The following is a 25,343-nucleotide window of genomic DNA, read 5'->3' as shown; positions in this document are numbered from 1 at the left end:
TAAGTTAAAAGATCCGGGGGGTTTCTCAATTCCCTGTGAGATAGGTATCATGAGCTTTGAGAGAACGTTGTATGATCTAAGGACCAGTATCAGGATGATGCATGTATCTATGTGTAAAAAGTTAAATCTAGGTAAGATGAAACCAACCAACATCTCTCTACAACTCGCAGGCAGGTCGATTAAGTATCCCATATGTATTCTAAAGGACGCGTCCATAAGGATCAGGCAACTCAATATACCTACAGACTTTGTAATTTTATATTATTACTTGTACATTGCAACTATCATTTTGTTCAACCAACATGTCACAGAAGATGAGTTTATTATATTGTATGTGGTTTGAGTGTTTTACCAACCCTAATTGAATATATAAACCTTCCAAATTGAATTAGAAAATAATAATATGAAAAATTAAGTTAACTTAGAAAACAACTTGCATTAGTCAATATTTTACAAGCTTTCTTCAGAGCATTATTTGTATCTCACTCTGAGTATTAGAATTGAAGTAAATAGAAATGTCACGAGAAGGGGGGGTTGAATTGTGACCCTTTTAAAATCTAGCTTTACTTTAATAAAAAACACAACCTCTCAAGGAATCCTTGGAGAAGAATGGTTAGAGTAAATATCATATAATATTTAGTGTAGTGTGTGTAACAATGTGATTAACAGTATATAATAAATAAATAGAGTAGAGTTTAAGAGAGATCACACAAGAGATTTATCCTGGTTCACCAATGTGGTTAGTCCAGTCCCCACACCTTGTGAGATTATCCTTTATTGAATCTTCTTACAACAACTTTTTCTTCTATGTATTCTTAGCCTCACCAGGCTTACACTTCTGAATGGTATAGCTTACAGACAGCTTACACAATAATTGGTTTTGTATATCTTTGTTGTGATATACTTTGTGATCTCAGGATGTTTACAATAAGTTTCTAGATACTCTCTATATGGCAGTGAGTATATGAACTGAGATTTAGAATGATAACTCTAAAATTTATGTGTTCACTATTTGGTAGTGAGTATTGAAAGTAATTTGTAGAGTGAATGATAATGTTGGCTTTATGATCTTGGCTTTCTTTGTGTGCTTCTACAAATCGGTAGTGTGAAAATAGAATGTGTCTTCTATTTATAGAGCCAAAGCTTGAGTGCAAGTACCATAATAACCCTTAAAATATTTGTATGAGAAGTACTGAGAATTACTTGAGTAATGCTGGGAGCTTTGTCTTATTCTGGAAGGACTTAGTCTTATGCTGGCAAGACTTGGTCTTTATTCTGAGTAATGCTGGCATCTGGTAATTCTGACCTTTGACCCATTCTTCAAGGACTAATTCTGAGAAAGTAATTGATCGCGACTTTACGTGTCTATTAGTCGGGATAACTGCAAGTGCACAGTCGTGTCGTGTAGTTTTAAAAGATATCGAATCCACAGGGACTATAAATCGACCTACCGTTATCTAAAGTTACTATGTAAAGCTAAGGTTAATGATATTTGGGTTTTTTATAAATGGGGAAACTAAAATCTTAAATCTAGGTAAAATATAATAACAAGCGGATATCAGTATGTATTTCATCTAACTTAGGTGATCCGAAGTTCCATTGGCCAGATTCTAATTAAATTAAAGATCTTTACTAACTATGTTATTTAAAAGTCCTCCTCTCAAACTCTCGCTCTATTGATTCAGACTACGGTCCTAACTCTTAATGTACGCTTTCGCCATCCCACCAGATTTAGAAACGCTTTTTGAAAACAACATAGTTAATAAAATGCTTGTTTTATGAAGTCGTTATCTACTTAAATCTCCTAATCTCAAACTCTCGCTCTGTTGACTCGGAACATGCTAATATCCCTAACGTACGCTTTCGTCATCCCGCGCGGGTATAAAAACACTTTTTGAAAGTAAATAAGTTCTAATTAGTTCTAATACGCTTTCGCCATCCTTAAAACCAATGTCCTATGTCTACTATCCAGTTAAAGATCTCAAACTTTCGCTCTATTGATTTTAACCTTTGACCGTCTTAAGCCCTCAAACTTTCGCTCTATTGGTTTTAAGACTTACTAATTAAATTAGACATACAAACCAAAAACAAGTGATATTTAATAAAACATAATTAAGCCAATTTATTTCGGATCCCACGGTTAACTTACTTTACATACCGATATCTAAATAAATTAGCCAGACATATTAATATGGTTAAACATGCATAAATAAATTCGGTTCATAATATTAGGCATATTAATTGGCATATAATATATCATGCAATAATAATAATAATTAAAGCGGTAAATAGAAACCTGGATAATATAAATCGGAAATAAAACTTGAATCTTGGAGTACTTGAACTTCCACCACAAGTCGGTTAGATTGTTCTTCAATAAATTATTCGATCAAATAAAAACAAGGAAATAAAATACTATGATCTAACGTAAGGTTAGATCTAGTTAAAAGTTCACAACAATTTCCGGTGTAGAAATTGTTGTGACAAAAGATAAACAAAATAGAAAACAATTGCTGGAAATAAAATGCTGGAATAAAAATGCAGAAGAAAAACTGTGGCTGGGACAAAGCATGGTCCAACCCCTTTTACGTGAGTATTTGGTTCTTTATATAGTGCTCTTTGTGGTAACTGCTTATTCTAGCTGGTCCCCTTTTTTCTCCTAAAATGTAGCACATTAATTGACTCTGCAGAAGTACGTTGCGGCGTGTAATTCTCCACTTTCAAAACAGACTTGAGACGTGCGTCTCAAGTGGACCTAGTGGGAGAAGACGGGCGTCTCCTGAGGAGACGTGGCACCGTAAAAAAAGGGAGACGTGCGTCTCCATTTTCACCAATATATATAAGTGACTCACGTCACTATATATATACTATATATATATATGTCTCATTATATATATATATTTAATATATATATATATAAATGTGGCGTGGGGCCCACATTATTATATATATATATATATATATATATATATATATATATATATATATATATATATATATAAATATATATTATTTATATATATAAATACATAAATATATAAATATATATATATATATATATATATATATATATATATATATTATTTATATATATATATATATATATATATATATATATATATATATATATATATATTATTCTCTTCATTTCTTCCTTTTTTTGTGGTTTTAGGCTCGATTCTTCTCTAAATTTGCGACTTTCTTCATACATGCCTTGTAAATAGTAAAAACCTGAAAACATAGAAAATACCAGCATAATACCAACATAAAACAACATAATTAAGATAAAATAGGGAAATAATATATGTAAATCAAGCCAAATATGTGATACATTTTCGCGTTATCAAATACCCCCACACTTAAACCATTGCTTGTCCTCAAGCAATCAACCACACGGTAAAAGAAAATGATTAAGCAGGATTCGAAACAAGGGGATGACACGACTCCTAATCATATTTATGTTAGGCAAATGTTACATCGATAGGAAATAGATATCAACACCAAGGATACCGTAACGACACAATGTTCAAAAACTCCCTCCTTATACAAACCAATTCGAATTATGCCATTATAACTCAACCTATATCTCTCGTTTTTCCTTTCACTCTTTTCATTCAAGCGCAATCACATTAAGCCCGTTATCCGTACACGCACATAGTAGGGAAATCGGTTAGCGACTATGATCCTTTTCTTTTCTTTAGCACGGGGTTCTGGTTTTTTAAATGGTGAAGCCCCATCTTTCCCAACTGCGGTTGCGGGGGATCGAACCGTAGTCCACCCTACCAAGCCCAGTACCAGTGACCTCTAGGCCAACCAACAGTGGGTGCTAATTATTAAATCTTTATATGCGTAACAACCGTTGGGCTAAATGACCGGGTGAGGGTCACCTAACTTAGAGGGTTATTTTTCAATCAAATCATTTATCTATTAAAAACAGGATCATTCACTTATATTCATCGACTCCCTACGTAGTTTGTGCTTAAGATGGTGCCGACTGCTAATATAAACTACTTAAGAGCTACTTTGAAAACTTGAGCCTAAGGTCTCGACATAATGGGCATCCAAATTGATATCACATAATGAGGGGGTTTAGGGTGTCAGGACGGTATCGATGTTGTTGAAACATCTCCAAGTCTTTCTAACAATGCCTAAAGTGTGACAACCTCTATACTTTCAGAGTGTGTATGCCATGCGTCAAAATTCAAATTTTTGGTTGGAGGTTAAAATTTTTAAATTTCAGGGGAAATTCAATAGCAACTGAAAATCACATATAAAGACTCGACAACACAACTAGAAGACAATAAATAAAGTAATAAATGAAAGCGGTAAAGCTTCTCCCCCACACTTAAACCAAACATTGTCCTCAATGTTTTGATAAAAGGTGAAAAAGGAAAAACAGAACCTGTATGGATGCTACCGGCGGGCTATCACGACCAAATCCACTCCGCGTCCGGAGGAAATACCTTCTCCTATCATACTCATCAATTTGTGTCACCACCAGCAGCAACACTCGTAGGAATGTGCGTGGAGACCCTCTCATCTTTGAGATGATCATCTATAGGTTTTTCGCCTAGATATGATCGAGACGTGACAGGCGATCCATATCTTTATTATCTGCAAGTTCAAACAATAAAAGGAAAACATTAAATTGAAAACTCGTGGGTTGCCTCCCACGCAGCGCTTTGTTTAACGTCAATAGCTCGACGGCTTAAGAGTGCAAGCACTCAAGGTGGTTCTCTTGAGAATGACTCCTCGGTTGAACTTTTAACAAACCTCGTTTTCCATGGCCACTTATCAAGCCATCTCACATATCCCTCACCTTTTCTTTTCTTTCTTCTGTGGGGTGGTTCATTCTTTTGAAATCGTGGTGGCGGTTCTGGATCTATCCAAAGTATCAGTTTTTCGAGTTCGGGCTCAGTGATATTATCCACCACCTCAAAGGTTAACCTTACCCTCTTATCACTAATAATATCCTTAGTTTCATGGTCGTCTAAATTTCTCTTTTTATGCAAGACTTCAAATAATGATGCATTAGTGTTGATATTTTCCAATACCTTCACATACATTATGGATTTGGAGTCTACCTTAGCTTCCATAAAACTTTGCGGGAAAGACATCGGTGGGGTATAGGGAAGAGGAATAACAATAGGTGTTTCCCTCTCTACCTCTTCTACAACCCCCCTTTCAGATGGTGTTGGTGGATTTTTCTCAATCTCCACTCTTTTCTCACTAGAACTCTCCTCGACCACATTATCACTCTCCTCAATCTCATAATCACTCTCCTCAATCTCATAATCACTCTCCTCAGGCATTTTAATTTGTTTTTCACTAATGGTTGTTTCAACATCCACATGCTCCTCAGGGAAAGGTCCTAGAGGGTTTTGTTCAAGTTGGGAGATTTGAGTTTCTAATGCCATGTTGTGAGTCGCGAGGGACTCAACCATAATGGTCAGTTGCCTAAGGGTTTCATTGTTTTGAAGACTTTGTTTGATAAACTCTTGGTTTTGAACGGTTTGTGTCTCTACAAAGTGCTCCATCATGGCTTCTAATCTAGAGTGAGCTAGCGTCTCGTCGGCATCCTCCATTGATGTTTCAAAGTTAAAATTATGGGATTCTTAAGGTTCTTCAAAGGGAGTTAGCGTTGCATTTTGCGTTTCCTCAAAGTGCTTTGTCATCATAGATTCTATCCTAGAGAGAGTTTGTGCTTCAATGAATTCCTCCATTAAGATTTCGAGGTTGGATTTATGATAATCTTGCGACTCCTCGAAATGTTGGGCGTGGTGATCGTAGAGGAAATTCGGTTGATGATAAGTTTGCGTTGCATTGAAATCCTCTATTGATGCTTCAAGGTTAGAGTTATAGGATTCTTGTGGTTCCTCGAAGTAGGTTAGCGTCGCATTTTGTGTTTCCACAAAGTTCCTTGTCATCATAGATGTTTCATTAAAATTTTCCATTATTATTTCGAGGTCGGATTTATGGGATTCTTGTGACTCCTCAAAATAATTATTGTGGTGATCGTAGAGGAAATTGGGTTGAGGATAGGTTTGGTTGGGATTATATAATTCTTGCGACTCCTCAAAATGTTGGGATTGATAGTTGGAGAGGTAATTCGGGTGAGAATGAGTTGGTGACGCGTTGAAATTTTCCAACAGTATTTCGAGGTCGGATTTACGGGATTCTTGGTATCCCTCGAAATACTGTTGTTGGGAGTTGTAGAAAAAGTTTGGGTGATACATAGTAGTAAATGAAAAAAAAAAAAGAAAAAGAAAAAAAAATGCCTTAGTCTCTACGGTGTAACAGCGAGTTACGATATCGACTTGAATAGTCCCCGGCAACGGCGCCAAAAACTTGATCGCGACTTTACGTGTCTATTAGTCGGGATAACTGCAAGTGCACAGTCGTGTCGTGTAGTTTTAAAAGATATCGAATCCACAGGGACTATAAATCGACCTACCGTTATCTAAAGTTACTATGTAAAGCTAAGGCTAATGATATTTGGGTTTTTTATAAATGGGGAAACTAAAATCTTAAATCTAGGTAAAATATAATAACAAGCGGATATCAGTATGTATTTCCTCTAACTTAGGTGATCCGAAGTTCCATTGGCCAGATTCTAATTAAATTAAAGATCTTTACTAACTATGTTATTTAAAAGTCCTCCTCTCAAACTCTCGCTCTATTGATTCAGACTACGGTCCTAACTTTTAATGTACGCTTTCGCCATCCCACCAGATTTAGAAACGCTTTTTGAAAACAACATAGTTAATAAAATGCTTGTTTTATGAAGTCGTTATCTACTTAAATCTCCTAATCTCAAACTCTCGCTCTGTTGACTCGGAACATGCTAATATCCCTAACGTACGCTTTCGCCATCCCGCGCGGGTATAAAAACACTTTTTGAAAGTAAATAAGTTCTAATTAGTTCTAATACGCTTTCGCCATCCTTAAAACCAAGGTCCTATGTCTACTATCCAGTTAAAGATCTCAAACTTTCGCTCTATTGATTTTAACCTTTGACCGTCTTAAGCCCTCAAACTTTCGCTCTATTGGTTTTAAGACTTACTAATTAAATTAGACATACAAACCAAAAACAAGTGATATTTAATAAAACATAATTAAGCCAATTTATTTCGGATCCCACGGTTAACTTACTTTACATACCGATATCTAAATAAATTAGCCAGACATATTAATATGGTTAAACATGCATAAATAAATTCGGTTCATAATATTAGGCATATTAATTGGCATATAATATATCATGCAATAATAATAATAATAATAATTAAAGCGGTAAATAGAAACCTGGATAATATAAATCGGAAATAAAACTTGAATCTTGGAGTACTTGAACTTCCACCACAAGTCGGTTGGATTGTTCTTCGATAAATTATTCGATCAAATAAAAACAAGGAAATAAAATACTATGATCTAACGTAAGGTTAGATCTAGTTAAAAGTTCACAACAATTTCCGGTGTAGAAATTGTTGTGACAAAAGATAAACAAAATAGAAAATAATTGCTGGAAATAAAATGCTGGAATAAAAATGCAGAAGAAAAACTGTGGCTGGGACAAAGCATGGTCCAACCCCTTTTACGTGAATATTTGGTTCTTTATATAGTGCTCTTTGTGGTAACTGCTTATTCTAGCTGGGCCCCTTTTTTCTCCTAAAATGTAGCACATTAATTGACTCTGCAGAAGTACGTTGCGGCGTGTAATTCTCCACTTTCAAAACAGACTTGAGACGTGCGTCTCAAGTGGACCTAGTGGGAGAAGACGGGCGTCTCCTGAGGAGACGTGGCACCGTAAAAAAAGGGAGACGTGCGTCTCCATTTTCACCAATATATATAAGTGACTCACGTCACTATATATATACTATATATATATGTCTCATTATATATATATATATTTAATATATATAAATGTGGCGTGGGGCCCACATTATTATATATATATTATTTATATATATAAATACATAAATATATAAATATATATATATATATATATATATATATATATATATATATATATATATATATATATATATATTATTTATATATATATATATTATTCTCTTCATTTCTTCCTTTTTTTGTGGTTTTAAGCTCGATTCTTCTCTAAATTTGCGACTTTCTTCATACATGCCTTGTAAATAGTAAAAACCTGAAAACTTAGAAAATACCAGCATAATACCAACATAAAACAACATAATTAAGATAAAATAGGGAAATAATATATGTAAATCAAGCCAAATATGTGATACATTTTCGCGTTATCAGTAATTCTGGGAGAGTAACTCTGAGGCAGAAACTCTGGGACAGTAATTCTGAGAGAGTAACTCTGGGACGGTAACTCTGGGACGGTAACTCTGGGAGAAAGTAACTCTGGGACAGAAACTCTGGGACGGTAACTCTGGGAGAGTAACTCTGGGACGGTAACTCTGGGAGAGTAACTCTGGGACAGAAACTCTGGGACAGAAACTCTGGGACGGTAACTCTGGGACGGTAACTCTTGGAGAGTAACTCTGGGACAGAAACTCTGGGACAGTAATTCTGAGAGAGTAACTCTGGGACGGTAACTCTGGAAGAGTAACTCTGGGACGGTAACTTTGGGACAGATGCTGAGAATCACTCTTAGTAACTCTGAGAGAGTAACTCTTGACTTGTTCTGAGATTTATTCTTGGTAATGCTGAGAGTAACTCTTGACTTGTTCTGAGATTTATTCTTGGTAATGTTAAGAGTAACTCTTGACTTTTCATAATGTTATTCTTTTAAGGATCATAGTATAATATCTTGAGTGAGAATGAATGATCCTGTCTTATTTATTTCCACTAAAAAGCACACGTCAAATAACAAATAAGATCATAATCTTAATTATATTTACACAAGAATTTGTTATCTTCAAAACATCAAAAAGGATTTTTCCTCAACAAGAATTTGGTTTAATACTTGTAGTTCTTCAATCATGATTGGCAATAAGTAGGGGTGGCAAAATGGATGGATTGGATGGATATGGATTGAATGGTTAATGGATGGACCAAACCAATCCATTAAACTCTCTTAATAAAAATCCAATCCAATCCATCCATTAAAGAATAAAATCCATCCAATCCATCCATTAACATATTTCTAATGGATGGATATCCATCCATCCAAAAAAATAATTAAATTTTTTTTAATTTTTTATAATTTCATAAAAAAGATTTTAAATATTCTAAAATAAATTTTCATTCTTTCGAAAAAACTTGAATTTTTCGTTTTTCCGAAAAAAGTTGAATTTTCTGTTTTTTTGAAAATCAATTTTTCGTTCTTTCGAAAAAACTTGAATTTTTGTTTTTCCGAATAAAACTCGATTTTTTCGTTTTTATGAAAAAAACCTGACTTTTTTGTTTTTCTGAAGAAAAGTCGATTTTTTCGTTTTTCGAAAACACTCGATTTTTTCGTTTTTCCGAAAAAACTCGATTTTTTGTTTTTTTGAAAAAAAAACTCGATTGTTCCTTTCTCCAAAAAAACTCAACTTTTCGGTTTTCTGAAAAAAAACCCGACTTTTTGTTTTTCCGAAAATCTCGATTTTTTCCGAAAAAACTCGACTTTTTTCGTTTTTCCGAAAAACCTTAATTTGTCGTTTTTTGGGAAAAAATCGACTTTTAGGTTTTTCCGAAAAAAACTCGATTTTTTTCTTTTTTTAAAAAAATCCTATCTTTTTGGCTTTTCCGAAAAAACTCGATTTTTTGTTTTTTTTTGAAAAAAACTCGACTTTTCACTTTTTCGAAAAAAACTAGATTTTTTGTTTTTCCGAAAAAACTCGATTTCTTGTTTTTTCAAAAAAAAAACTCGACTTTTCGTTTTTTGAAAACACTTAACTTTTTGTTTTTTTTTCGAAAAACCTCAATTTTTTGTTTTTTTGGTAAAAACTCGACTTTTAGGTTTTTCAGAAAAAACTTGGTTTTTTTCTTTTACTGAAAAAAACTCGACTTTTCGTTTTTCCAAAAAAATTTGAATTTTTTTGTTTTTCCAAAAAAACTCGATTTTTTTCGTTTTTCCAAAAAAAACTCAACTTTTCCTTTTTTCGAAAAACCTCAATTTTTCGTTTTTTTGGTAAAAACTCGACTTTTAGGTTTTTCCGAAAAAAACTCGATTTTTTCGTTTTTCCAAAAAAAAACACTAACTTTTTCGTTTTTCCGAAAAAGCTCGACTTTTTGGTTTTTTTGAAAAAAACTCGACTTTTTTCGTTTTTCAGAAAAAAATTCAACTTTTAGGTTTGTCCAGAAAAACACGATTTTTTTCGTTTTTCTGAAAAAAAAACCCGACTTTTAGGTTTTTTTTAAAAACTCGATTTTTTTTGTTTTTCTGAAAATAGTTCGACTTTTTGGTTTTTTCGAAAAAACTCGACTTTTTTGAAAAAAAACTCGAATTTTCATTTTTCCAAAAAAACTCAATATTTCATTTTTTGAAGAAACTCAATTTTTTGTATTTTTAATTTTTTTTTTTAAAATACTTTAATGAATTTCAAGTATAAAATAAAAATAATCCGTTGGATTATTAAAATGTGTTGGAAGGATTGGATCTATCCATGTATATAAATGGATGGATTTAATCCATCCATTAGCTTAGTTTTTTTATGTGGTGGATGAATTGGATGAATTTTTTGGTGGATGGATTGGATGAATTTTAGTTTAATGGATCCAATTGCCACCCCTAAGAATAACAGACATGTCTCAACATTGATTTGTTAATGTTGTACCAGTGATATTTTTAGGTTAGATTTACAATTCCAAATTAATCACAATTTGCATATGAGTGTTGATTAGTTACCCAACTACAACATTACAACCATTTTTTCCACCCCTTAAAGCATGACTATTTATTATTTCTCCCCGTTTAAGTCGGGATTATGCTATTAAACCTAATTCTAAAGATATGTTTGGGAATTGGTTTTCAGAAGATTTTGAAGGAGAAGACTTTGGAAGGTTGTTTCAATATCTTGAAATGTAATTATTATTTTTATAAAGTTTAAAAAACAATATACTATATTAACATATAAAATCATATTATTTTTTTAAATTTTTAAAAAATATCAAACACATTTTAAAATATAAACGTAGTTCTCCTGAGTCTTTTCCTCCAAAATCCTTAAAAAAAATTAATTCAAATTGATCATAAAAATACATGCAATGGAACACACTAATATAGTATGGTAAGGTTGGGACTCAAGACCTTGAACTTGCGAAAAATACTTACCACTATGACTTTTTGCTTCTAGAATAAATAAGTGAGAAGTTTTGGAATGTTTGTCATAGCTCCGGCCTCGGCTACAAGATTTATACAAGTGACAGACACCAACGTCTGTCTCACAAAGGAAGTGCATAATCACATTATTGTTTTCGTGCTTCATAGTATTTTCATGCTGTCATTATTACCTAAATTATAATACATGTTCACAAAAAATATAACCTGTTAAAAAGATAGCCACTTAGTTTGTGTTTCACTAAAAATATAATTTGTTGAAAAGATAACCATATCCCTCGATCTCCTATTAACATAATATGCTCTCTCTTTTTTCCATTCATATTTAATTACAGATTATAACCTTCTGAATTGAAGGGTTAAAGAAGTCAGTCATTATTGTCATCCAAGGTCCAAGCTAATAATTTACTGATGGCCAAAAGTAATTAGTATGATAATCAACAGGTATAATCAAAAGTCATTAGTAACATACAACCAACAGGTCTTAATTCATATCTAAAAAGAAAGTTTTGAGCAATTGACAAAAATAAGTTGAAAAATAAAAATTAACTCAGACTATTTTCTCTGTGCATTATGTTGAAAACTAACTCATAATAGTAATAAATAGAAAATTAAAATATCTTCATCCATTCCCAAACACTTTGATCCATCAAGTATCAATGGAATCACCCAACAAAATAAGGAAAACACAATTAAGGAAGCATCAGTAGGTATTAAAAAACTAACAGTTTGCTGCATAGGAGTTTAGTGTGGATGAGGATGAGGGAAAACCAAGCTCTTCATATGTTCATAGGCATACCAAACTTGGTTGTTAGGAAGTACAATATGTTCAACTCTACCATCTCTGGGATGATACATAATAACTTCAGACCCAGCTTGTGGGCAGGCCAGCACCAGGACATCTCTATTTTCCGACAGACACATCGGCAACAGCGGCCACTCAGGCACAAAATCATCCAATTGAAGATGCACATAACTAACAATCACCAACCGAGTCCAAGACTCTCGAACTCCAAACTCTCTCATTTCCCACAAAACAAAATGGGTTTTCATGAGGTCATAAGAAAGGCACAGGGAACCCCTTAAAACAGCAAGCTCGGGTTCATCTTCGGGTAGTTCACCGATACCGTCAGGCAGCAAAATATACTTACCCGTCTCTTTCCGCAGATCAAGAGAAAAAATCACTAACACTTTGATGGTAACTTCTTTCCATTTATACCGATGACAATTTAAGTTGTTAAGTGCTAACCAATTAACACTACCATTAACAAATGGTCCGGTCAGAGTTCCTCCTAGTAAAGTTGGAAAATCAGGGCAAGCGAGAGTGTTTCTCCAGCAACTATCGCCCATGCAATGAACTCTCCCCTCCCATTTCCCCACTGTATGATCACAAAACACAACCACCACCTTGCAAGGAGTAAATAACAAAAATAAGCCAAAGAAAGTAAATATATGTGGTTAAACCAAAGAACGGTATAACTTTTTTAGAACAACACCAACCTGCAAAAAAAATTTACTTTTATGTTCAATGCTTTGTCCCAGTTTTTTTATTTTATAAGTCCAACAATTCATAAAATCAGCATCTAGAGCTCAAGCACTAAGGTAGTACATAATACATGTGTGTTATTCAACACAAACCAGATAACCAGCTCTATCTTAAACCAATACACAAAATCAGAAGCTATCATAACTTTAGGTTGGATCTGAACTGCAATTGTGCAATTAAGTACTCTTGCAATGCTCATTTTGGTGTATCAAAGTAACACAATCTTAATTGAAATTGAACTAACCTTGTATTTGTCTCCTGAATCATCATAGCCAAATCCAAGATGCACTAAGTAATTAGAAGACATGTCATACAAAGTTGGTGACTTTTCAGATCTCAATCGTAAAGTAGGGTTCCAGAAAAGACTACAAATTTCTTTTAAGTATTCATCTTGATATTTTGTACCGATCAAACAGACCAAACCATTGGCGGAGCCTATTGCATGATAATTTTCGTGGTTTGTAACACCGAGACCCTCGTCTTCGCTGACAGTGGAGAAAGGGTGTTCGAGGGGACGATGCACTGAGTGATCAAGAGTGGGGAACCGAGTTCCGGTTCCATTATGGAGTAAGGTAAGTAGGGTGTGTGTGTGTTTGGGTGATCTTTGAAGGTGAAGTTTAGCGAATGTTGGATCAAAGATGAGCGATTTCCACTCTTTGCAAACGCATCTCAATCTCACCAGAATTTTCACCGGAAGCCATGAAAGGATTTCCGTTATGAGATCGGGAGAAAGAACTGGAAGAGAATGTCTCAGAGACATGAATTGCGCACCAAACTCTTGAAATTTCCTCCGTTCACTTAATACTACATTTTACAACTACAACATGACACGTGAGATTTACTATCTATTTATAACCATTCAAACGCATGAACTGCTCTTTGAAGAGTTTTATTTCTACTGTTAGTCAATAAAAGGCCTGTAGAATAGGTCTCAAATGTAACGTTCATTCGGTTTCCATAATTATAGCTAGTTGATTTGTTCCTTAAATTTAGGAGTATTCTGTTCCAATTCTGTTTTGTAAAGGCTATTTAAAAGCCTAGTTTCCAATGAATAAAGTATCGAAGTATTTCCTTTGCATTGTCAATAATTCACAAATTTTAGTAAGAGAGCTTCTATGATAAAAGTTGCAAAAACGAGAATTTTGAAAAAGTCATTCGGAACCCAATTCAATGTTACATGAGATTGAGTAATTCACATTCTTTGGATTAATCTAAGTATGAAGTTATTATATTAATTTATTTATAAAAAAACAAAATCTTAATTATCATCTTCATCCTTAAGTCGGGTTACTTCAACCCGATTTCAGTCCCGCAATTATTATCTTGACCCTGACTTAGACATTGCCAAGATGGTTGTGTTCATCATCTTCAATTATATATCATGAACAAAAATTCAAAAATCATCAAATCAACTAATTAATTCACAAATTATATACCGTTGAAACCAGAATTTTATCCCTATTTCAAATATGTATTCAAAATTGCAAAAAAAAAAAAAATCATGAATTTGACACATCAAAGCAAAAAAATGGCATGAAACTCGAATATAAACACGCTCGATTCGGCGTGGTTACGAGGTGTTATGAAAAACTAATTATAGAATCAGGTTCATGGTGAAATCTCACTTCACATGGTGTATTCATTTGCTTGATACATTTAAGAATAATGATTTTGTCATTTTTGTGTTCTTGTGTTCATGAGACAAAAAATTTGAAAATCATCAAATCAATTTATATGATTATTGTAATTTTACAATTAAGTAATTAATTACAAATTTTGCATTTATATATAAATACATTTTATATCGCATCAAATAAATTTTTTATCTCACGAGTCATTATTAGCACAATGTCTATTTTGTTTTAATCAACAATTTTCCTTAATTTGAAAGACAAAATATCAATTTTTTTTTTGTCTTTCTTCATCTCACGAGTCTTTTTTTCTTCTTTTTGCATGATTATTTAATACAATTGAGTTTATATAGTTATTTTTCATTTTATAATTAAATAACTCATTTCAAATCTACATTTGTATATAAATAAATTTTATATTGTATCAAATAAACTTTCTATTTCACGGGTCACTATCAGCACAATACATATTATTTTAATCAATAATTATCTTAATTTAAAAGATAAAATCCTTATTTTCAAGTATTAATTCATCTCACGAGTCCCTTTTTTCTCTTTGTATTTTAATACAATTGTGTGTATATAAACATTATTTATTTTAAAATTAATAGTTAATTTTAAATTTAAATACGTATCTAAATACATTTTATATTATATCAAATAAATTTAACTCTGTGACCGCACATATATCTGACTAGTTTTTCTTATAATTATTTTAATTAATCATTTTTTTATAAGTGTTAAAATATTAATATTTTTTTCAAAGCATTAAAGTATAATGTTCATCAGCATACCTAAATTTTTTATTAGGAAGTTTAATATGTTAACTATACCATCTCTCATAACATCATCCCAAACTGCTTTGTAGGTCAGCAATTGGACATCTCCATTTTCGGACAAACACACTAGAAACATCAACACATAAGGCACAAAATTATCCCATTGAAGATGTGCATAGCTAAGATTCACCAAACAAGTTCAAGGCTCTTAAACTCCAAACTCTCGCATTTCCCACAAAACAAAATGGGTTCTCATATGATCATAATAAAGGCATAGAGCTAGAGACAACCCCTCAAAAGAGCAATAGTTGGTTGATCTTGAGGAATTTTACCAAAACCATCAGGTGGTAATGACGACTTCTCAACAAGTATATAGATAATGTCGAAGTAATAAATTGAATTTACATGGACTGCTATTTAATAATACAATGTTTAGAAAATATTAAAAAAACCCTTTTTTTAGTTTTAATGGGAAACGAAAGTTAAAGTGTTATGTCAATAATACGAAAGTGGTCAGGTTTTGTATAGAATCCCCTACTTCTCTACTGTTGATGTTCGATGTATTGCATAAATGATATTGTTGCTATAGTTCCATGGCGAATTAAAAAAACCCTTATACCCAATCCCTTAGTATATAGTTCACTAATCTATACTCGGAGTTTCCTATCCCTAGTTCACATGCGTAAGCAAGATTTGGCGATGCAATAGAACCTTAATTCCTAAGCCTTTAATCGATGTCTTCTATCCTTATTCAACCGGCGTAAGCATAACTGTAACGCCCGAATTTATTTACATTGTTTTTCCAATTATTAATTATGTGGTGATGTGAATTATATATGTTGTTGGGTATTTTGATGTGTTATGATACACTTAGAATGGGGTAGTTACCTTAGAAAAAGATAGATGTAGGAGTAGAGAAAATTAAGTGAACACTAGTATTATTTAATTAACAATTGAAAGAATTAAATAATAGTTAGTAATTGTTAAATATTAGTTGATTATTTAATTAGTTAGTGGAAGCACTTTATTGTTAGAAAATAATAGTAATTTTAATAGTAATAATTTTGTGTAGAGATGTGAAGGGCCTAATAGTAATTTTAAATGGTTAAGTGAGGGCATAAGGGGAAGATCATATTAGAGGTCTAAGGATCATATTTGGGAAAGTAAGGAAAAGTGAAAACTTGATTTTGTTGAACTGATCGTAGAAGTGAGAAGAAGAGAGAAGAAGCTAGGGCACAGAGGAAGAAGAAGAGAAGGCAATAGAACCTGAAGGAGAGGAATCTTTGCCGAAGAAATTACTAAGGTAAGGGTGGGGTTCTTACTTTCTAAGGGTTGACATGATGAGGGGTATGGTAGAGGTTAGGTGTTCATAATTTATACTCATATTTGTGTAGCATTTGAATGTTTGAAGTGTTGATGAGTTTGTGAATTGATGTGTGAATTGTGTGAAATTGATGAAGTAGATATGTGTAATTGAATAGTCTTAGAACACTGTTATTAGACTTGTAAAATGAAGAATTAAGTGATGTATCGAATTGGTGTGAAAGTGGGTGAATGAAATAGAGTAATATGCTGTCAAAACTGATATTTTTGACTCTGGGTACGTTGTAACCGGGTAACAGTCTTGTTGTAACCCGTTACACCTGACACTTTTTCAAAAATTAATTTTTTTAATAATTCATAACTTTTGATCCGTAAGTCCGATTTAAGTATCGTTTGGACCGTTGGAAAGCTAAAAATATTATTTTTAACATGATTATAATTTTGGGATTTTAAATTAATAATTTTCTGATTTTAATTGATATTTCATGTGTCAGTGTTGCGTATAATGCGATGATAATTCCATAATTTGTAGAATATATTACTATGATGTGATTGTTATTATTGACCTAAAATAACAGGATTATTGTGTAGGCTTATGCCTTATTGATCATGATGAATGAATGTTGTTGTATTATAATATTATTGTGTGATGATGATAATTGTTATTCTCCTTGATCGGTAAATTGGTGAAGGCTTATGCCTTGATGTTTCATAATGATGTTGTTTCTGGCCTTGATTGGCAATTGTTGAAGGCTTATGCCTTGTTATTTCATAATGATGATGGCCTAGAATGGCATAATTGTTGAAGGCTTATGCCTTGTTATTGCATATTTATGCTGTCGCACGTAGATGTTGCATACATTACATTGTTGAAGGCTTATGTCTTGTTATTGGCCTAGATTGGCAAAATGTTGAGGGCTTATGCCCTGCTGTTGAAGGCTTATGCGTTGTTATTGCCCATTATTTTTCATTTTGGAGAGGGCTTATGCCCTGATGGTACCACATGCATAGTAGGGAGTCGGTTGCATTGCATTATCATGGTTATGATATGATTAATGAATTATTTGTTGTTGAAGTTTAATGACATGTTGTTGAATGATGAACGATGCTAATGTTGTATGAAGCGGTGAAATTATGCATGATCCATATCTCCTATATTATTTATCATGCATTCCTTTATATTGTAAGATATCTCACCCCTTCTGTTTGAATGTTACCCCTATGTCGGTAACGTGCAGGTAATCAGGAATGAATGCTAGTTACCTTCAAGTAGATCGAGTCGGGATTGTCGCTCTGATACGTAACACTCGGGGGGATGAACGTTATTATTTGTTATTTGTTTCTTGTTAATTTAAGTGCTTATTGAAGTATGTCTACGACTTGAAGTTGAATTTGTTGGATTAAAATTTCATGACGTTCCTAAGATTGAATATGTGGAATTTCGCTGCGTAATTGAAAGTTGTTTCATTTTGGAGATAATATCGTTTGAAAAGTTCATCCCTTTATGTGTGTTATGTATCTATTATGATTAAGAGCAATTGTTTTTGTATTATGAAGAAAATGTGACATCCTGGTTTCAAAGAATTGTTTTAAATGAAAATTTTATACTCTGATTTCTATTAATATTATGCGGGGTAAATCAGGGTGTTACAATAACAAATGCCCTAGGTCCAATGCATAGACTAATGGTCAGTATTTCCTATGCGCCCAAAATCAAATTAAAAGAGTATCTCAAATAAAAAGAATTAAGAATAAGGTGCAATTGAATAGAATTATAACTTAAATTATTTCTTTGAACTTTTGATATAGCCCCGTCTCGTCTTCCATCACTGGTTTCTTCTTGAGAATAGGATATGGTGGCTTGATATAGTAGGACAATTCAGGACTAGGATCATTTAGGATCTAATTCTTAGTCCTTCTCAAGGGTGAGGTTTTGACTATCAGCTAATCAATGATGAGTCTTTTCTCAGAGGAATAACTTGTATTGTCACTCACTTCCTTCTCAGTCTCAAGTCCTACTTCTTCCATTATCTCATCATTTTCCACACTAGTGTTCCTATAGAACACCGACTCCAAAGCCTTGCAAGTTTGATTCTTGGGATTATCAACTGTATTACCATTGAATCCCCCACTAGAACTAGGTAATGCATCCATTTGGCAGGAAAACTGACCAATTGGTGTAACACCCCGTATTTCCATTTATTAATTTGATTGAGATTTAAATTATTTGTTGGAAATTATTTGGCTTTTGTTGAATTATGGGAGAATTTTGGAAAAGAATGTTATTGGGCTTGTGGTTAGTTAGTATAGGGGATGTGCTATTTGTGTTGGCCTTTACTAACTATTGACTCTATTTTCATAAAATAAGTAAGTAAGGAAAAATTGAAAATTGGAGAAAATAAAGAGTCAGAGAAGAGAAGAGCAATACGAGAAAGAGAGTTCTGAAGGAAGAAGAGGAAGAACCAAGATCAATCTCTGTGGTAAGGGGGACTCTTCAATTATCATCTTTTATGTTTTCATAAGTGATAGGATTGATTGGGTAGATTAGTTCCCTCAATTATATATGTTCTAGTTTTTGGGATTTTGAGGTTTTTAGGTTCAATTGTGTGTTTTGATGCAATAGAATGTGTATGAATGATTATGGATGTTAGATGAATTTTGTGTTGTGTTTGAATTATGTCGAATTGCTGAAATCGGTTCCATTTTGGTGTAGAATTCAAATTGGTACGAAATAGTGATGAGTAGAGGGGCTGAGATGCTGTCAAAATTGAGATTTTTGGTTATGTGCATGCTGTAACAGGGTAGAAGCCATGCTGTAACCGGTTACCGCGTGGAAAAAGAGGTAAACTGGGCAATTTTGACTACTATAACCGATTACCCTCCCTGCTGTATCCAGTTACAGGCAAATTTCAATAATAGCGAATAAACCGGGTAACGCCCATGCTGTAACCGGTTACACCTGATGCTGTTTTGAAAAATATTTTCTAAAATTCATATCTTTAGAACTGTGCGTCCGTTTTAAGCGCCATTTTTAACAGTGTTAATAATTAAAAATCCTATATAATCAAATGACATGTTGGGGCAGGGCCGATTTTATTTTAAAAACTCGATTTAATTATTTTGGTGATGTTATATATTGTAGACATAGGTGGTATTATGTAACAATGTGATGGATGTGGTTATGATATGATTGTATTGTGATTGTGGTGATTGTTGTGATTGATATATGATTGATTATTGAATGATGCTAAGACATGTACATACTAACTGGTGATGATAACGGTGAGTTATTGTGAGATGATATTGTTCATCGAATCGGTGATGTTGGTAAGTATGTTATATGTTTCATGCATTCATAATCATATTTGGTGGCTGAATCCCGATGATGTTTTGGATCAATGGATGGTACAATTCTCATTGTGTGGAATTAGTGAAGGCAGGGCCGTATCTCAATGATGTTTAGATCGGTCAGATGGGTTAATCCCATGACGAACTAGAACCACATGCATAGTGTCAGTACATTGCATATATACTGTTATAACATGATTGGAAGGTTTCCAGTGTTATTTCACGGTGATTGTGATGTATTGTATATGATGTTGTTGATGAATGAATCTCTGAAAATCTGAATATGTTATAATTGGGTGATTAATATGCTTATGAAATGTTATTGTTTATGAGTTCATAACATTTATTAATTGTGATGAGACTCACCCTTACTGTTGGTGTTTTTCAGATTGAAGAGTAGTTGCTTTTGCTTTGGTGAGGATAACTTATGGGCTAGTCCGTTAGTCGTAGTGTCGGTGTCATGCTCTGATATATAACACTGGGGAACTTTTTTTTAGAGTTGTTTGATAACTCTTAATTTTATTTTGGTTGAATACTTTGTTGAGTTTTTGGAGATGATGAACGTTGGTTTAATGTTATTCAACTTACGAACCTTTTTCTGCTGTGTTAACATATTTCAGTGAATGTTATTTATTGAGTTCCTCGTGATAGCATGACATGTGTTTTAAAAAAATATGGTTATGTATAATTGTAGCATCCTTTTTACATGTTACTCTGAATTAATTAATATGTTCCATGGGGGTTTAAAAGGGTGTTACAATAGTGGTATTAGAGCATAGTCGGTTGTTGTGACAAGAGTCTTGTTATCTTTCCCTTGTATATAACTAGTGTGAGTTATCATTGTCGATACTTTTTTCTAATGGAGATTGTTTTGTAAATAGCAGAACAATGGCTGGAAGAGATGGAAGGAATAATGATGCTAATGCAGAGGCTCTGGGCATGATTGCTGGTGTGCTAGGAGGGAATGCCAATGGAGCTGGGATTGGTGCTAATAGGAAGTTAGGGGAATTTCATAGGAACAATCCTCCGTTGTTCAAAGGAACTCACGATCCTGATGGTGCTCAGAAGTGGCTGAAGGAGATCGAAAGGATCTTCCGGCCGATTGATTGTGCAGAGAACCTGAAGGTGAGGTACATGTTATCTGAAGAAGCTGATGACTGGTGGGTTTCTTCTAGAGCTGAACTTGATGCTGATGGTGTAGCAATCACTTGGGCTATTTTCAGAAGAGAATTTCTGAAGCGATACTTTCTGGAAGATGTTCGAGAAAGTAAAGTGATTGAGTTTTTGGAGCTGAAGCAAGGTAATATGACAGTGTCGGAGTATGCTTCCAAGTTTGTTGAGCTGGCGAAGTACTACACCCACTACAACAATGACGAGGCGAGTGAATTCTCGAAATGTTTCAAATTCGAGAATGGCCTCCGCGACAAGATCAATCAAGGTATCAGGTATCAGAGGATTCGTTAGTTTGCTGTTTTAGTGGAATGTAGCAGAATTTTCGAAGAGGATAACATTAAGGTGAAGTCAGCTCACTCTCGCGAGTTGGTTGATAAGAGGGGTAAGAAGCCTATGGATCGAGGTAAGCCATATGTTAAGGGAAATCCGAAAGCTAGTGACTGGAAGAAGCCTAGTGGGGGAGACTCTAGTTTTCCTGTTAGGTGCTATAACTCTGGTGAAGTTGGACATCATAGACATGAGTGTAAGATTGGAGAGAAGAAGTGTTTCAAGTGTGGTAAGACAGGACATATTTTGAATAATTGTAGAGAGAAGACCGTGACTTGCTACAACTCCGGCGAAGAAGGTCACATCAGTCGATAGTGCACGAAACCAAGAAAGAATCATGCTGGTGGAAGAGTATTTTTCTTGTCTGGGTCAGAGACTACTCTTGAGGATCAGTTGATTAAAGGTACGTGTTTTATCCATGGAATACCTTTAATTGCAATTATAGATACTAGAGAAACTCACTCATTTATTTATTGGATTGTGCCAAATGATTGAATTTGGAAATATATGAGATTAATGGAAGTATGGTCATTGACACTCCTGCGTCGGGTTCAATGACTACTTCATCTGCTTGTTTGAATTATTCAATTGATATATTTGGTAGAGAGTTCAGGATGGACTTAGTGTGCCTTCCATTAGAACAGCTTGATATCATCCTGGGAATGAATTGGTTGGAATTCAATAGGATTCATATTAATTGCTATACGAAGACGATTATCTTTCCTGAAGCTGTTAGTGTTGAGGATTGGGCAATGACTGCTAGGCAAGTGGAAGAGGCGGTTAAGGACGGGGCTACTGTGTTTAAGTTGTTTACATCAATGGAAGTGAAAGGAAAGGCGGTGAGTAGTGAATTATCGGTAGTATGTGACTCTCCAGAAGATTTTCCAGAAGATGTGAGGGCGTTGCCACTTGAAAGGGAAATGGATTTTGCTATTGAGTTGATTCTTGGAAGTAGTCATGTGTCGATGTAGCCTTATCATATTCGGCATCTGATTTGGTTGAACTGAAGAGTCAATTAGAAGAGCTGCTTGAGAAGGAACTTATTCATCCTAGAGTTTCTCCCTGGACTACAGATTAGAAGAGATGAATCCCGTTGATGTTTTGGATCAGTGGATGGCATAATTCCCATTGTGTGGAATTAGTGCTGGTAGGTCCGTATCTCGGTGATGTTTAGATCGTTCAGATGGGTTAATCCCATGATGAACTGGTACCACATGCATAGTGTCAGTACGTTGCATATATATTATTATAACATGATTGGAAGGTTTCCAGTGTTAGAACAAGATTGAGAATCTATGTTCAGAATCTAGTTTTGATGATAACAAGCATATATTTTGTGAGTAACAATTTTATTACTAATGGTTTCATTTAGTGCGCAGATATTATGCTATAAGTCTTATACAGGTCGCATCAGAATCACAGTACAAAAACTATATCAGAAACTGAATCAGATATGAAAGAAGAATCAAACATTCAGAAGATGGAAGAAAGCTAAAAGTCATCATATCAAATAAGCCTCAATCAGAAAGTACATCAGAAGCTTCAAGGAAAATAAACAAGAAAAATCTGCTGCAAGAAGCTTTCCAACATCAGAAGATCACGCACGTAGAAAGATCAAAAGTTCTGAAGCTACAACGCAGTGACATGCAAAATACAAACAATAACAGAGTTACTTGTGAACCAATGAAGAATCTACAGCTCAAGTATACAGAATAAATAAAATACAAAGAGCTTAGATTCAAAGGGAGAGCTTTTAGAAACATCATCACATGCAAAACAGTTACAACATTTAAAGGATCAACTCCCAAGGTTAAAAGAAGAAGCAAGCTACCTGCAGCACGTTGGAAAAGAAAACCAGAGTAGCACGCCACTGACTGACAATAGGATAAGGTTCTGTCATGAACACATGCATCCAATCAATACGAAGTGTTCAAAGCCATACTCAACCAGATTGCAACGGCTCTATTCCAACGGTAGCACATCAAGCTATAAATAGAATCAAACTTCAAACTTGATATAAAATGGGGTGACCATCGTGTATGGAATCCATCAATCCTGCAGAGAGTGAGGAATCAATCTATTCAAAATAGAGAGTGAATGATTATCCATCTTTTGAATGGATCCGGAGAGAAAAAGAAAATATCCAGTGAGGATCGTCCATAAAGATAAGAAGAAAGTATGCAACGTGGTAAGCACTATGTGTGTCAAGTATGCCAAGCATAAAGTGCAGAAGATGAGCACCAAGTATGTGTGCCAAATATGAGTGCCAAGTGAGTGCAGAAAATAGGCACCAAATGTAACACCCTTCTAAAACCCCGCGGAAAATTTAACAATAATCAGAGTAAAACATGAAAAGGGCATTACAACTTCCAAATAATTAAAACAATACTCATGTCATGCCATAAACGAGAACGTTAAACCAAAATTATCCAGATTAACATGTTAACACAGCGGAAAATATCTTTAACATCTGAATAATGAAACAACTAGAGTCATACACTTAAAATACCACCATAAACAAAAACACCCAATGGTAAGAGTTTATCAAGTAACTTTAAATAACATCCCTAGTATTACATGACCAGAGCATGACACGAACCCAACTGATTCTAACGAATTAATTGACAAGTTAATCCTCACCAAGTACAAAAGCTACTCCTCAATCTAAAAAATAACAACAGTAAGGATGAGTCTCATTCACATTTAACCAATGTTATAAGATATAGATAATAAAATATCAATCACATATTATTCACCCAATTACAGTTACGATCAGATTCACAACAACACAATTAGCCACAACAAATACACAATCAACACTTATAACATTGGACAATCTTCCATTCATGTTATAATAGCACAAGTAGCCTAATGCAATGCAACTACATGCATGTGGTACCAAACATGGGATAACCCATCTCACCGATCCACCATCGTCAAGGATACGGCGACACCCACTCACTAATTCCACACAATGGGAATTAGCTACCACTGATCCACCATCGTTAAGGATCAGCCACATAATGATTATGAAATGCATGTATCAACCATAACATGCTCATCATACATTAATCAACCAGATGTCATAATCATCAACCAACACAACAATCAATAGCCACACATAGTTATGCTATTTCTCAACCATAACAAACACATATTTTACATCGACAATATATGTATATCAACCACCAGTTACAACCACGGCATCACAACAGATAAAGACATTTACAATTTTACCTGTATTTATAACTATCACCACCAATTAAAATTGAGAGTTTTAATATAAAATCGAGTTACGATTCAAAACACAATTTAATTATATAAATCATTTAATTAGCTTCGCTATGCTCGAAACGGCACCAAAATCCGATTTACGGTTTAAAAGTTAGGAGTTTTTAAAGTTAAGTGGAAATTAGGAAAAAGCTGTGGAACGCGGTTCCTCCCTATGTGGGAACCGGTTCCTGAAATCCTTCAGAAACACCTCTCTGGTTTTTGTACCAGGAACCGGGATGTCCCTACGTGGGAACCGGTTCCTGCTGAACAGGAATGCCTCGTTCCTATTTTCTACTACGGGAACTCGGTTCGTCCCAACTGGGAACCAGTTCCCGACGCTGCTGTAGCAGAAAAACTCCAATTTATCAGCACCGTAGTAACCCGAATCCATACCAATTCGCACCCGAATGTATTATAACACCAAAAAACAACCACAAACACAAATTGGCACATTTATAACACATTTCAACCATCCAATTAACACCATACATGATCAATACAAACATTATCAATCAATTCTCCCAAAATCTAACATTCTACAACCTAAACATAACTCAATTGATACAAAAAACATGTTCAATCCATCCTACTACCTATAATCCCATAATAGAAGATAAATGGAAGAGTCCCCCCTTATCTGAAGGTTGCTTCTTCGCTCTTCCTCTCTTCTCACTTCTCCTCTTCTCTGCTCTTTC

General features: G+C 34.1%; 3 protein-coding genes across 3 annotated transcripts; 2 read left to right on the top strand and 1 right to left on the bottom strand.

Moving 5' to 3' along the window:
• Positions 1 to 11,925: 11,925 nt before the first annotated feature.
• LOC131611746 (F-box/kelch-repeat protein At3g23880-like) lies at positions 11,926 to 13,596 on the bottom strand. Its single transcript, XM_058883644.1, has 2 exons — positions 13,039 to 13,596; positions 11,926 to 12,655 (listed from the first exon to the last, which is right to left on the bottom strand). Exons 1-2 carry the CDS (start codon positions 13,552 to 13,554, stop codon positions 11,993 to 11,995), a joined length of 1,179 nt encoding a protein of 392 aa, XP_058739627.1. The 5' UTR covers positions 13,555 to 13,596; the 3' UTR covers positions 11,926 to 11,992.
• Positions 13,597 to 20,763: 7,167 nt separating this feature from the next.
• Positions 20,764 to 21,339, top strand: LOC131613990 (uncharacterized). Its single transcript, XM_058885622.1, has 2 exons — positions 20,764 to 20,824; positions 20,915 to 21,339. Exons 1-2 carry the CDS (start codon positions 20,764 to 20,766, stop codon positions 21,337 to 21,339), a joined length of 486 nt encoding a protein of 161 aa, XP_058741605.1.
• Positions 21,340 to 21,989: 650 nt separating this feature from the next.
• Positions 21,990 to 22,346, top strand: LOC131613989 (uncharacterized). The gene has a single exon (XM_058885621.1). It carries the CDS (start codon positions 21,990 to 21,992, stop codon positions 22,344 to 22,346), a length of 357 nt encoding a protein of 118 aa, XP_058741604.1.
• The last annotated feature ends 2,997 nt before the right edge of the window (positions 22,347 to 25,343 follow it).

The sequence above is a fragment of the Vicia villosa genome, linkage group LG6 (assembly GCF_029867415.1).
Source record: "Vicia villosa cultivar HV-30 ecotype Madison, WI linkage group LG6, Vvil1.0, whole genome shotgun sequence".
In the NCBI taxonomy this organism is placed as follows: domain Eukaryota; kingdom Viridiplantae; phylum Streptophyta; class Magnoliopsida; order Fabales; family Fabaceae; genus Vicia; species Vicia villosa.
The sequence above is the reverse complement of the archived record's forward strand: the minus strand, read 5'-3'. Positions and strand labels throughout refer to the sequence as shown.

Coding starts and splice junctions, on each gene's coding strand:
- LOC131611746 (XM_058883644.1), bottom strand. CDS start 13,554: ATGTCTCTGAGACATTCTCTTCCAGTTCTTTCTCCCGATCTCATAACG. Junction 12,656..13,038: donor ATTCAGGAGACAAATACAAG/GTTAGTTCAATT, acceptor ACTCCTTGCAAG/GTGGTGGTTGTGTTTTGTGA.
- LOC131613990 (XM_058885622.1), top strand. CDS start 20,764: ATGGCTGGAAGAGATGGAAGGAATAATGATGCTAATGCAGAGGCTCTG. Junction 20,825..20,914: donor GGCTCTGGGCATGATTGCTG/GTGTGCTAGGAG, acceptor CGTTGTTCAAAG/GAACTCACGATCCTGATGGT.
- LOC131613989 (XM_058885621.1), top strand. CDS start 21,990: ATGGACTTAGTGTGCCTTCCATTAGAACAGCTTGATATCATCCTGGGA.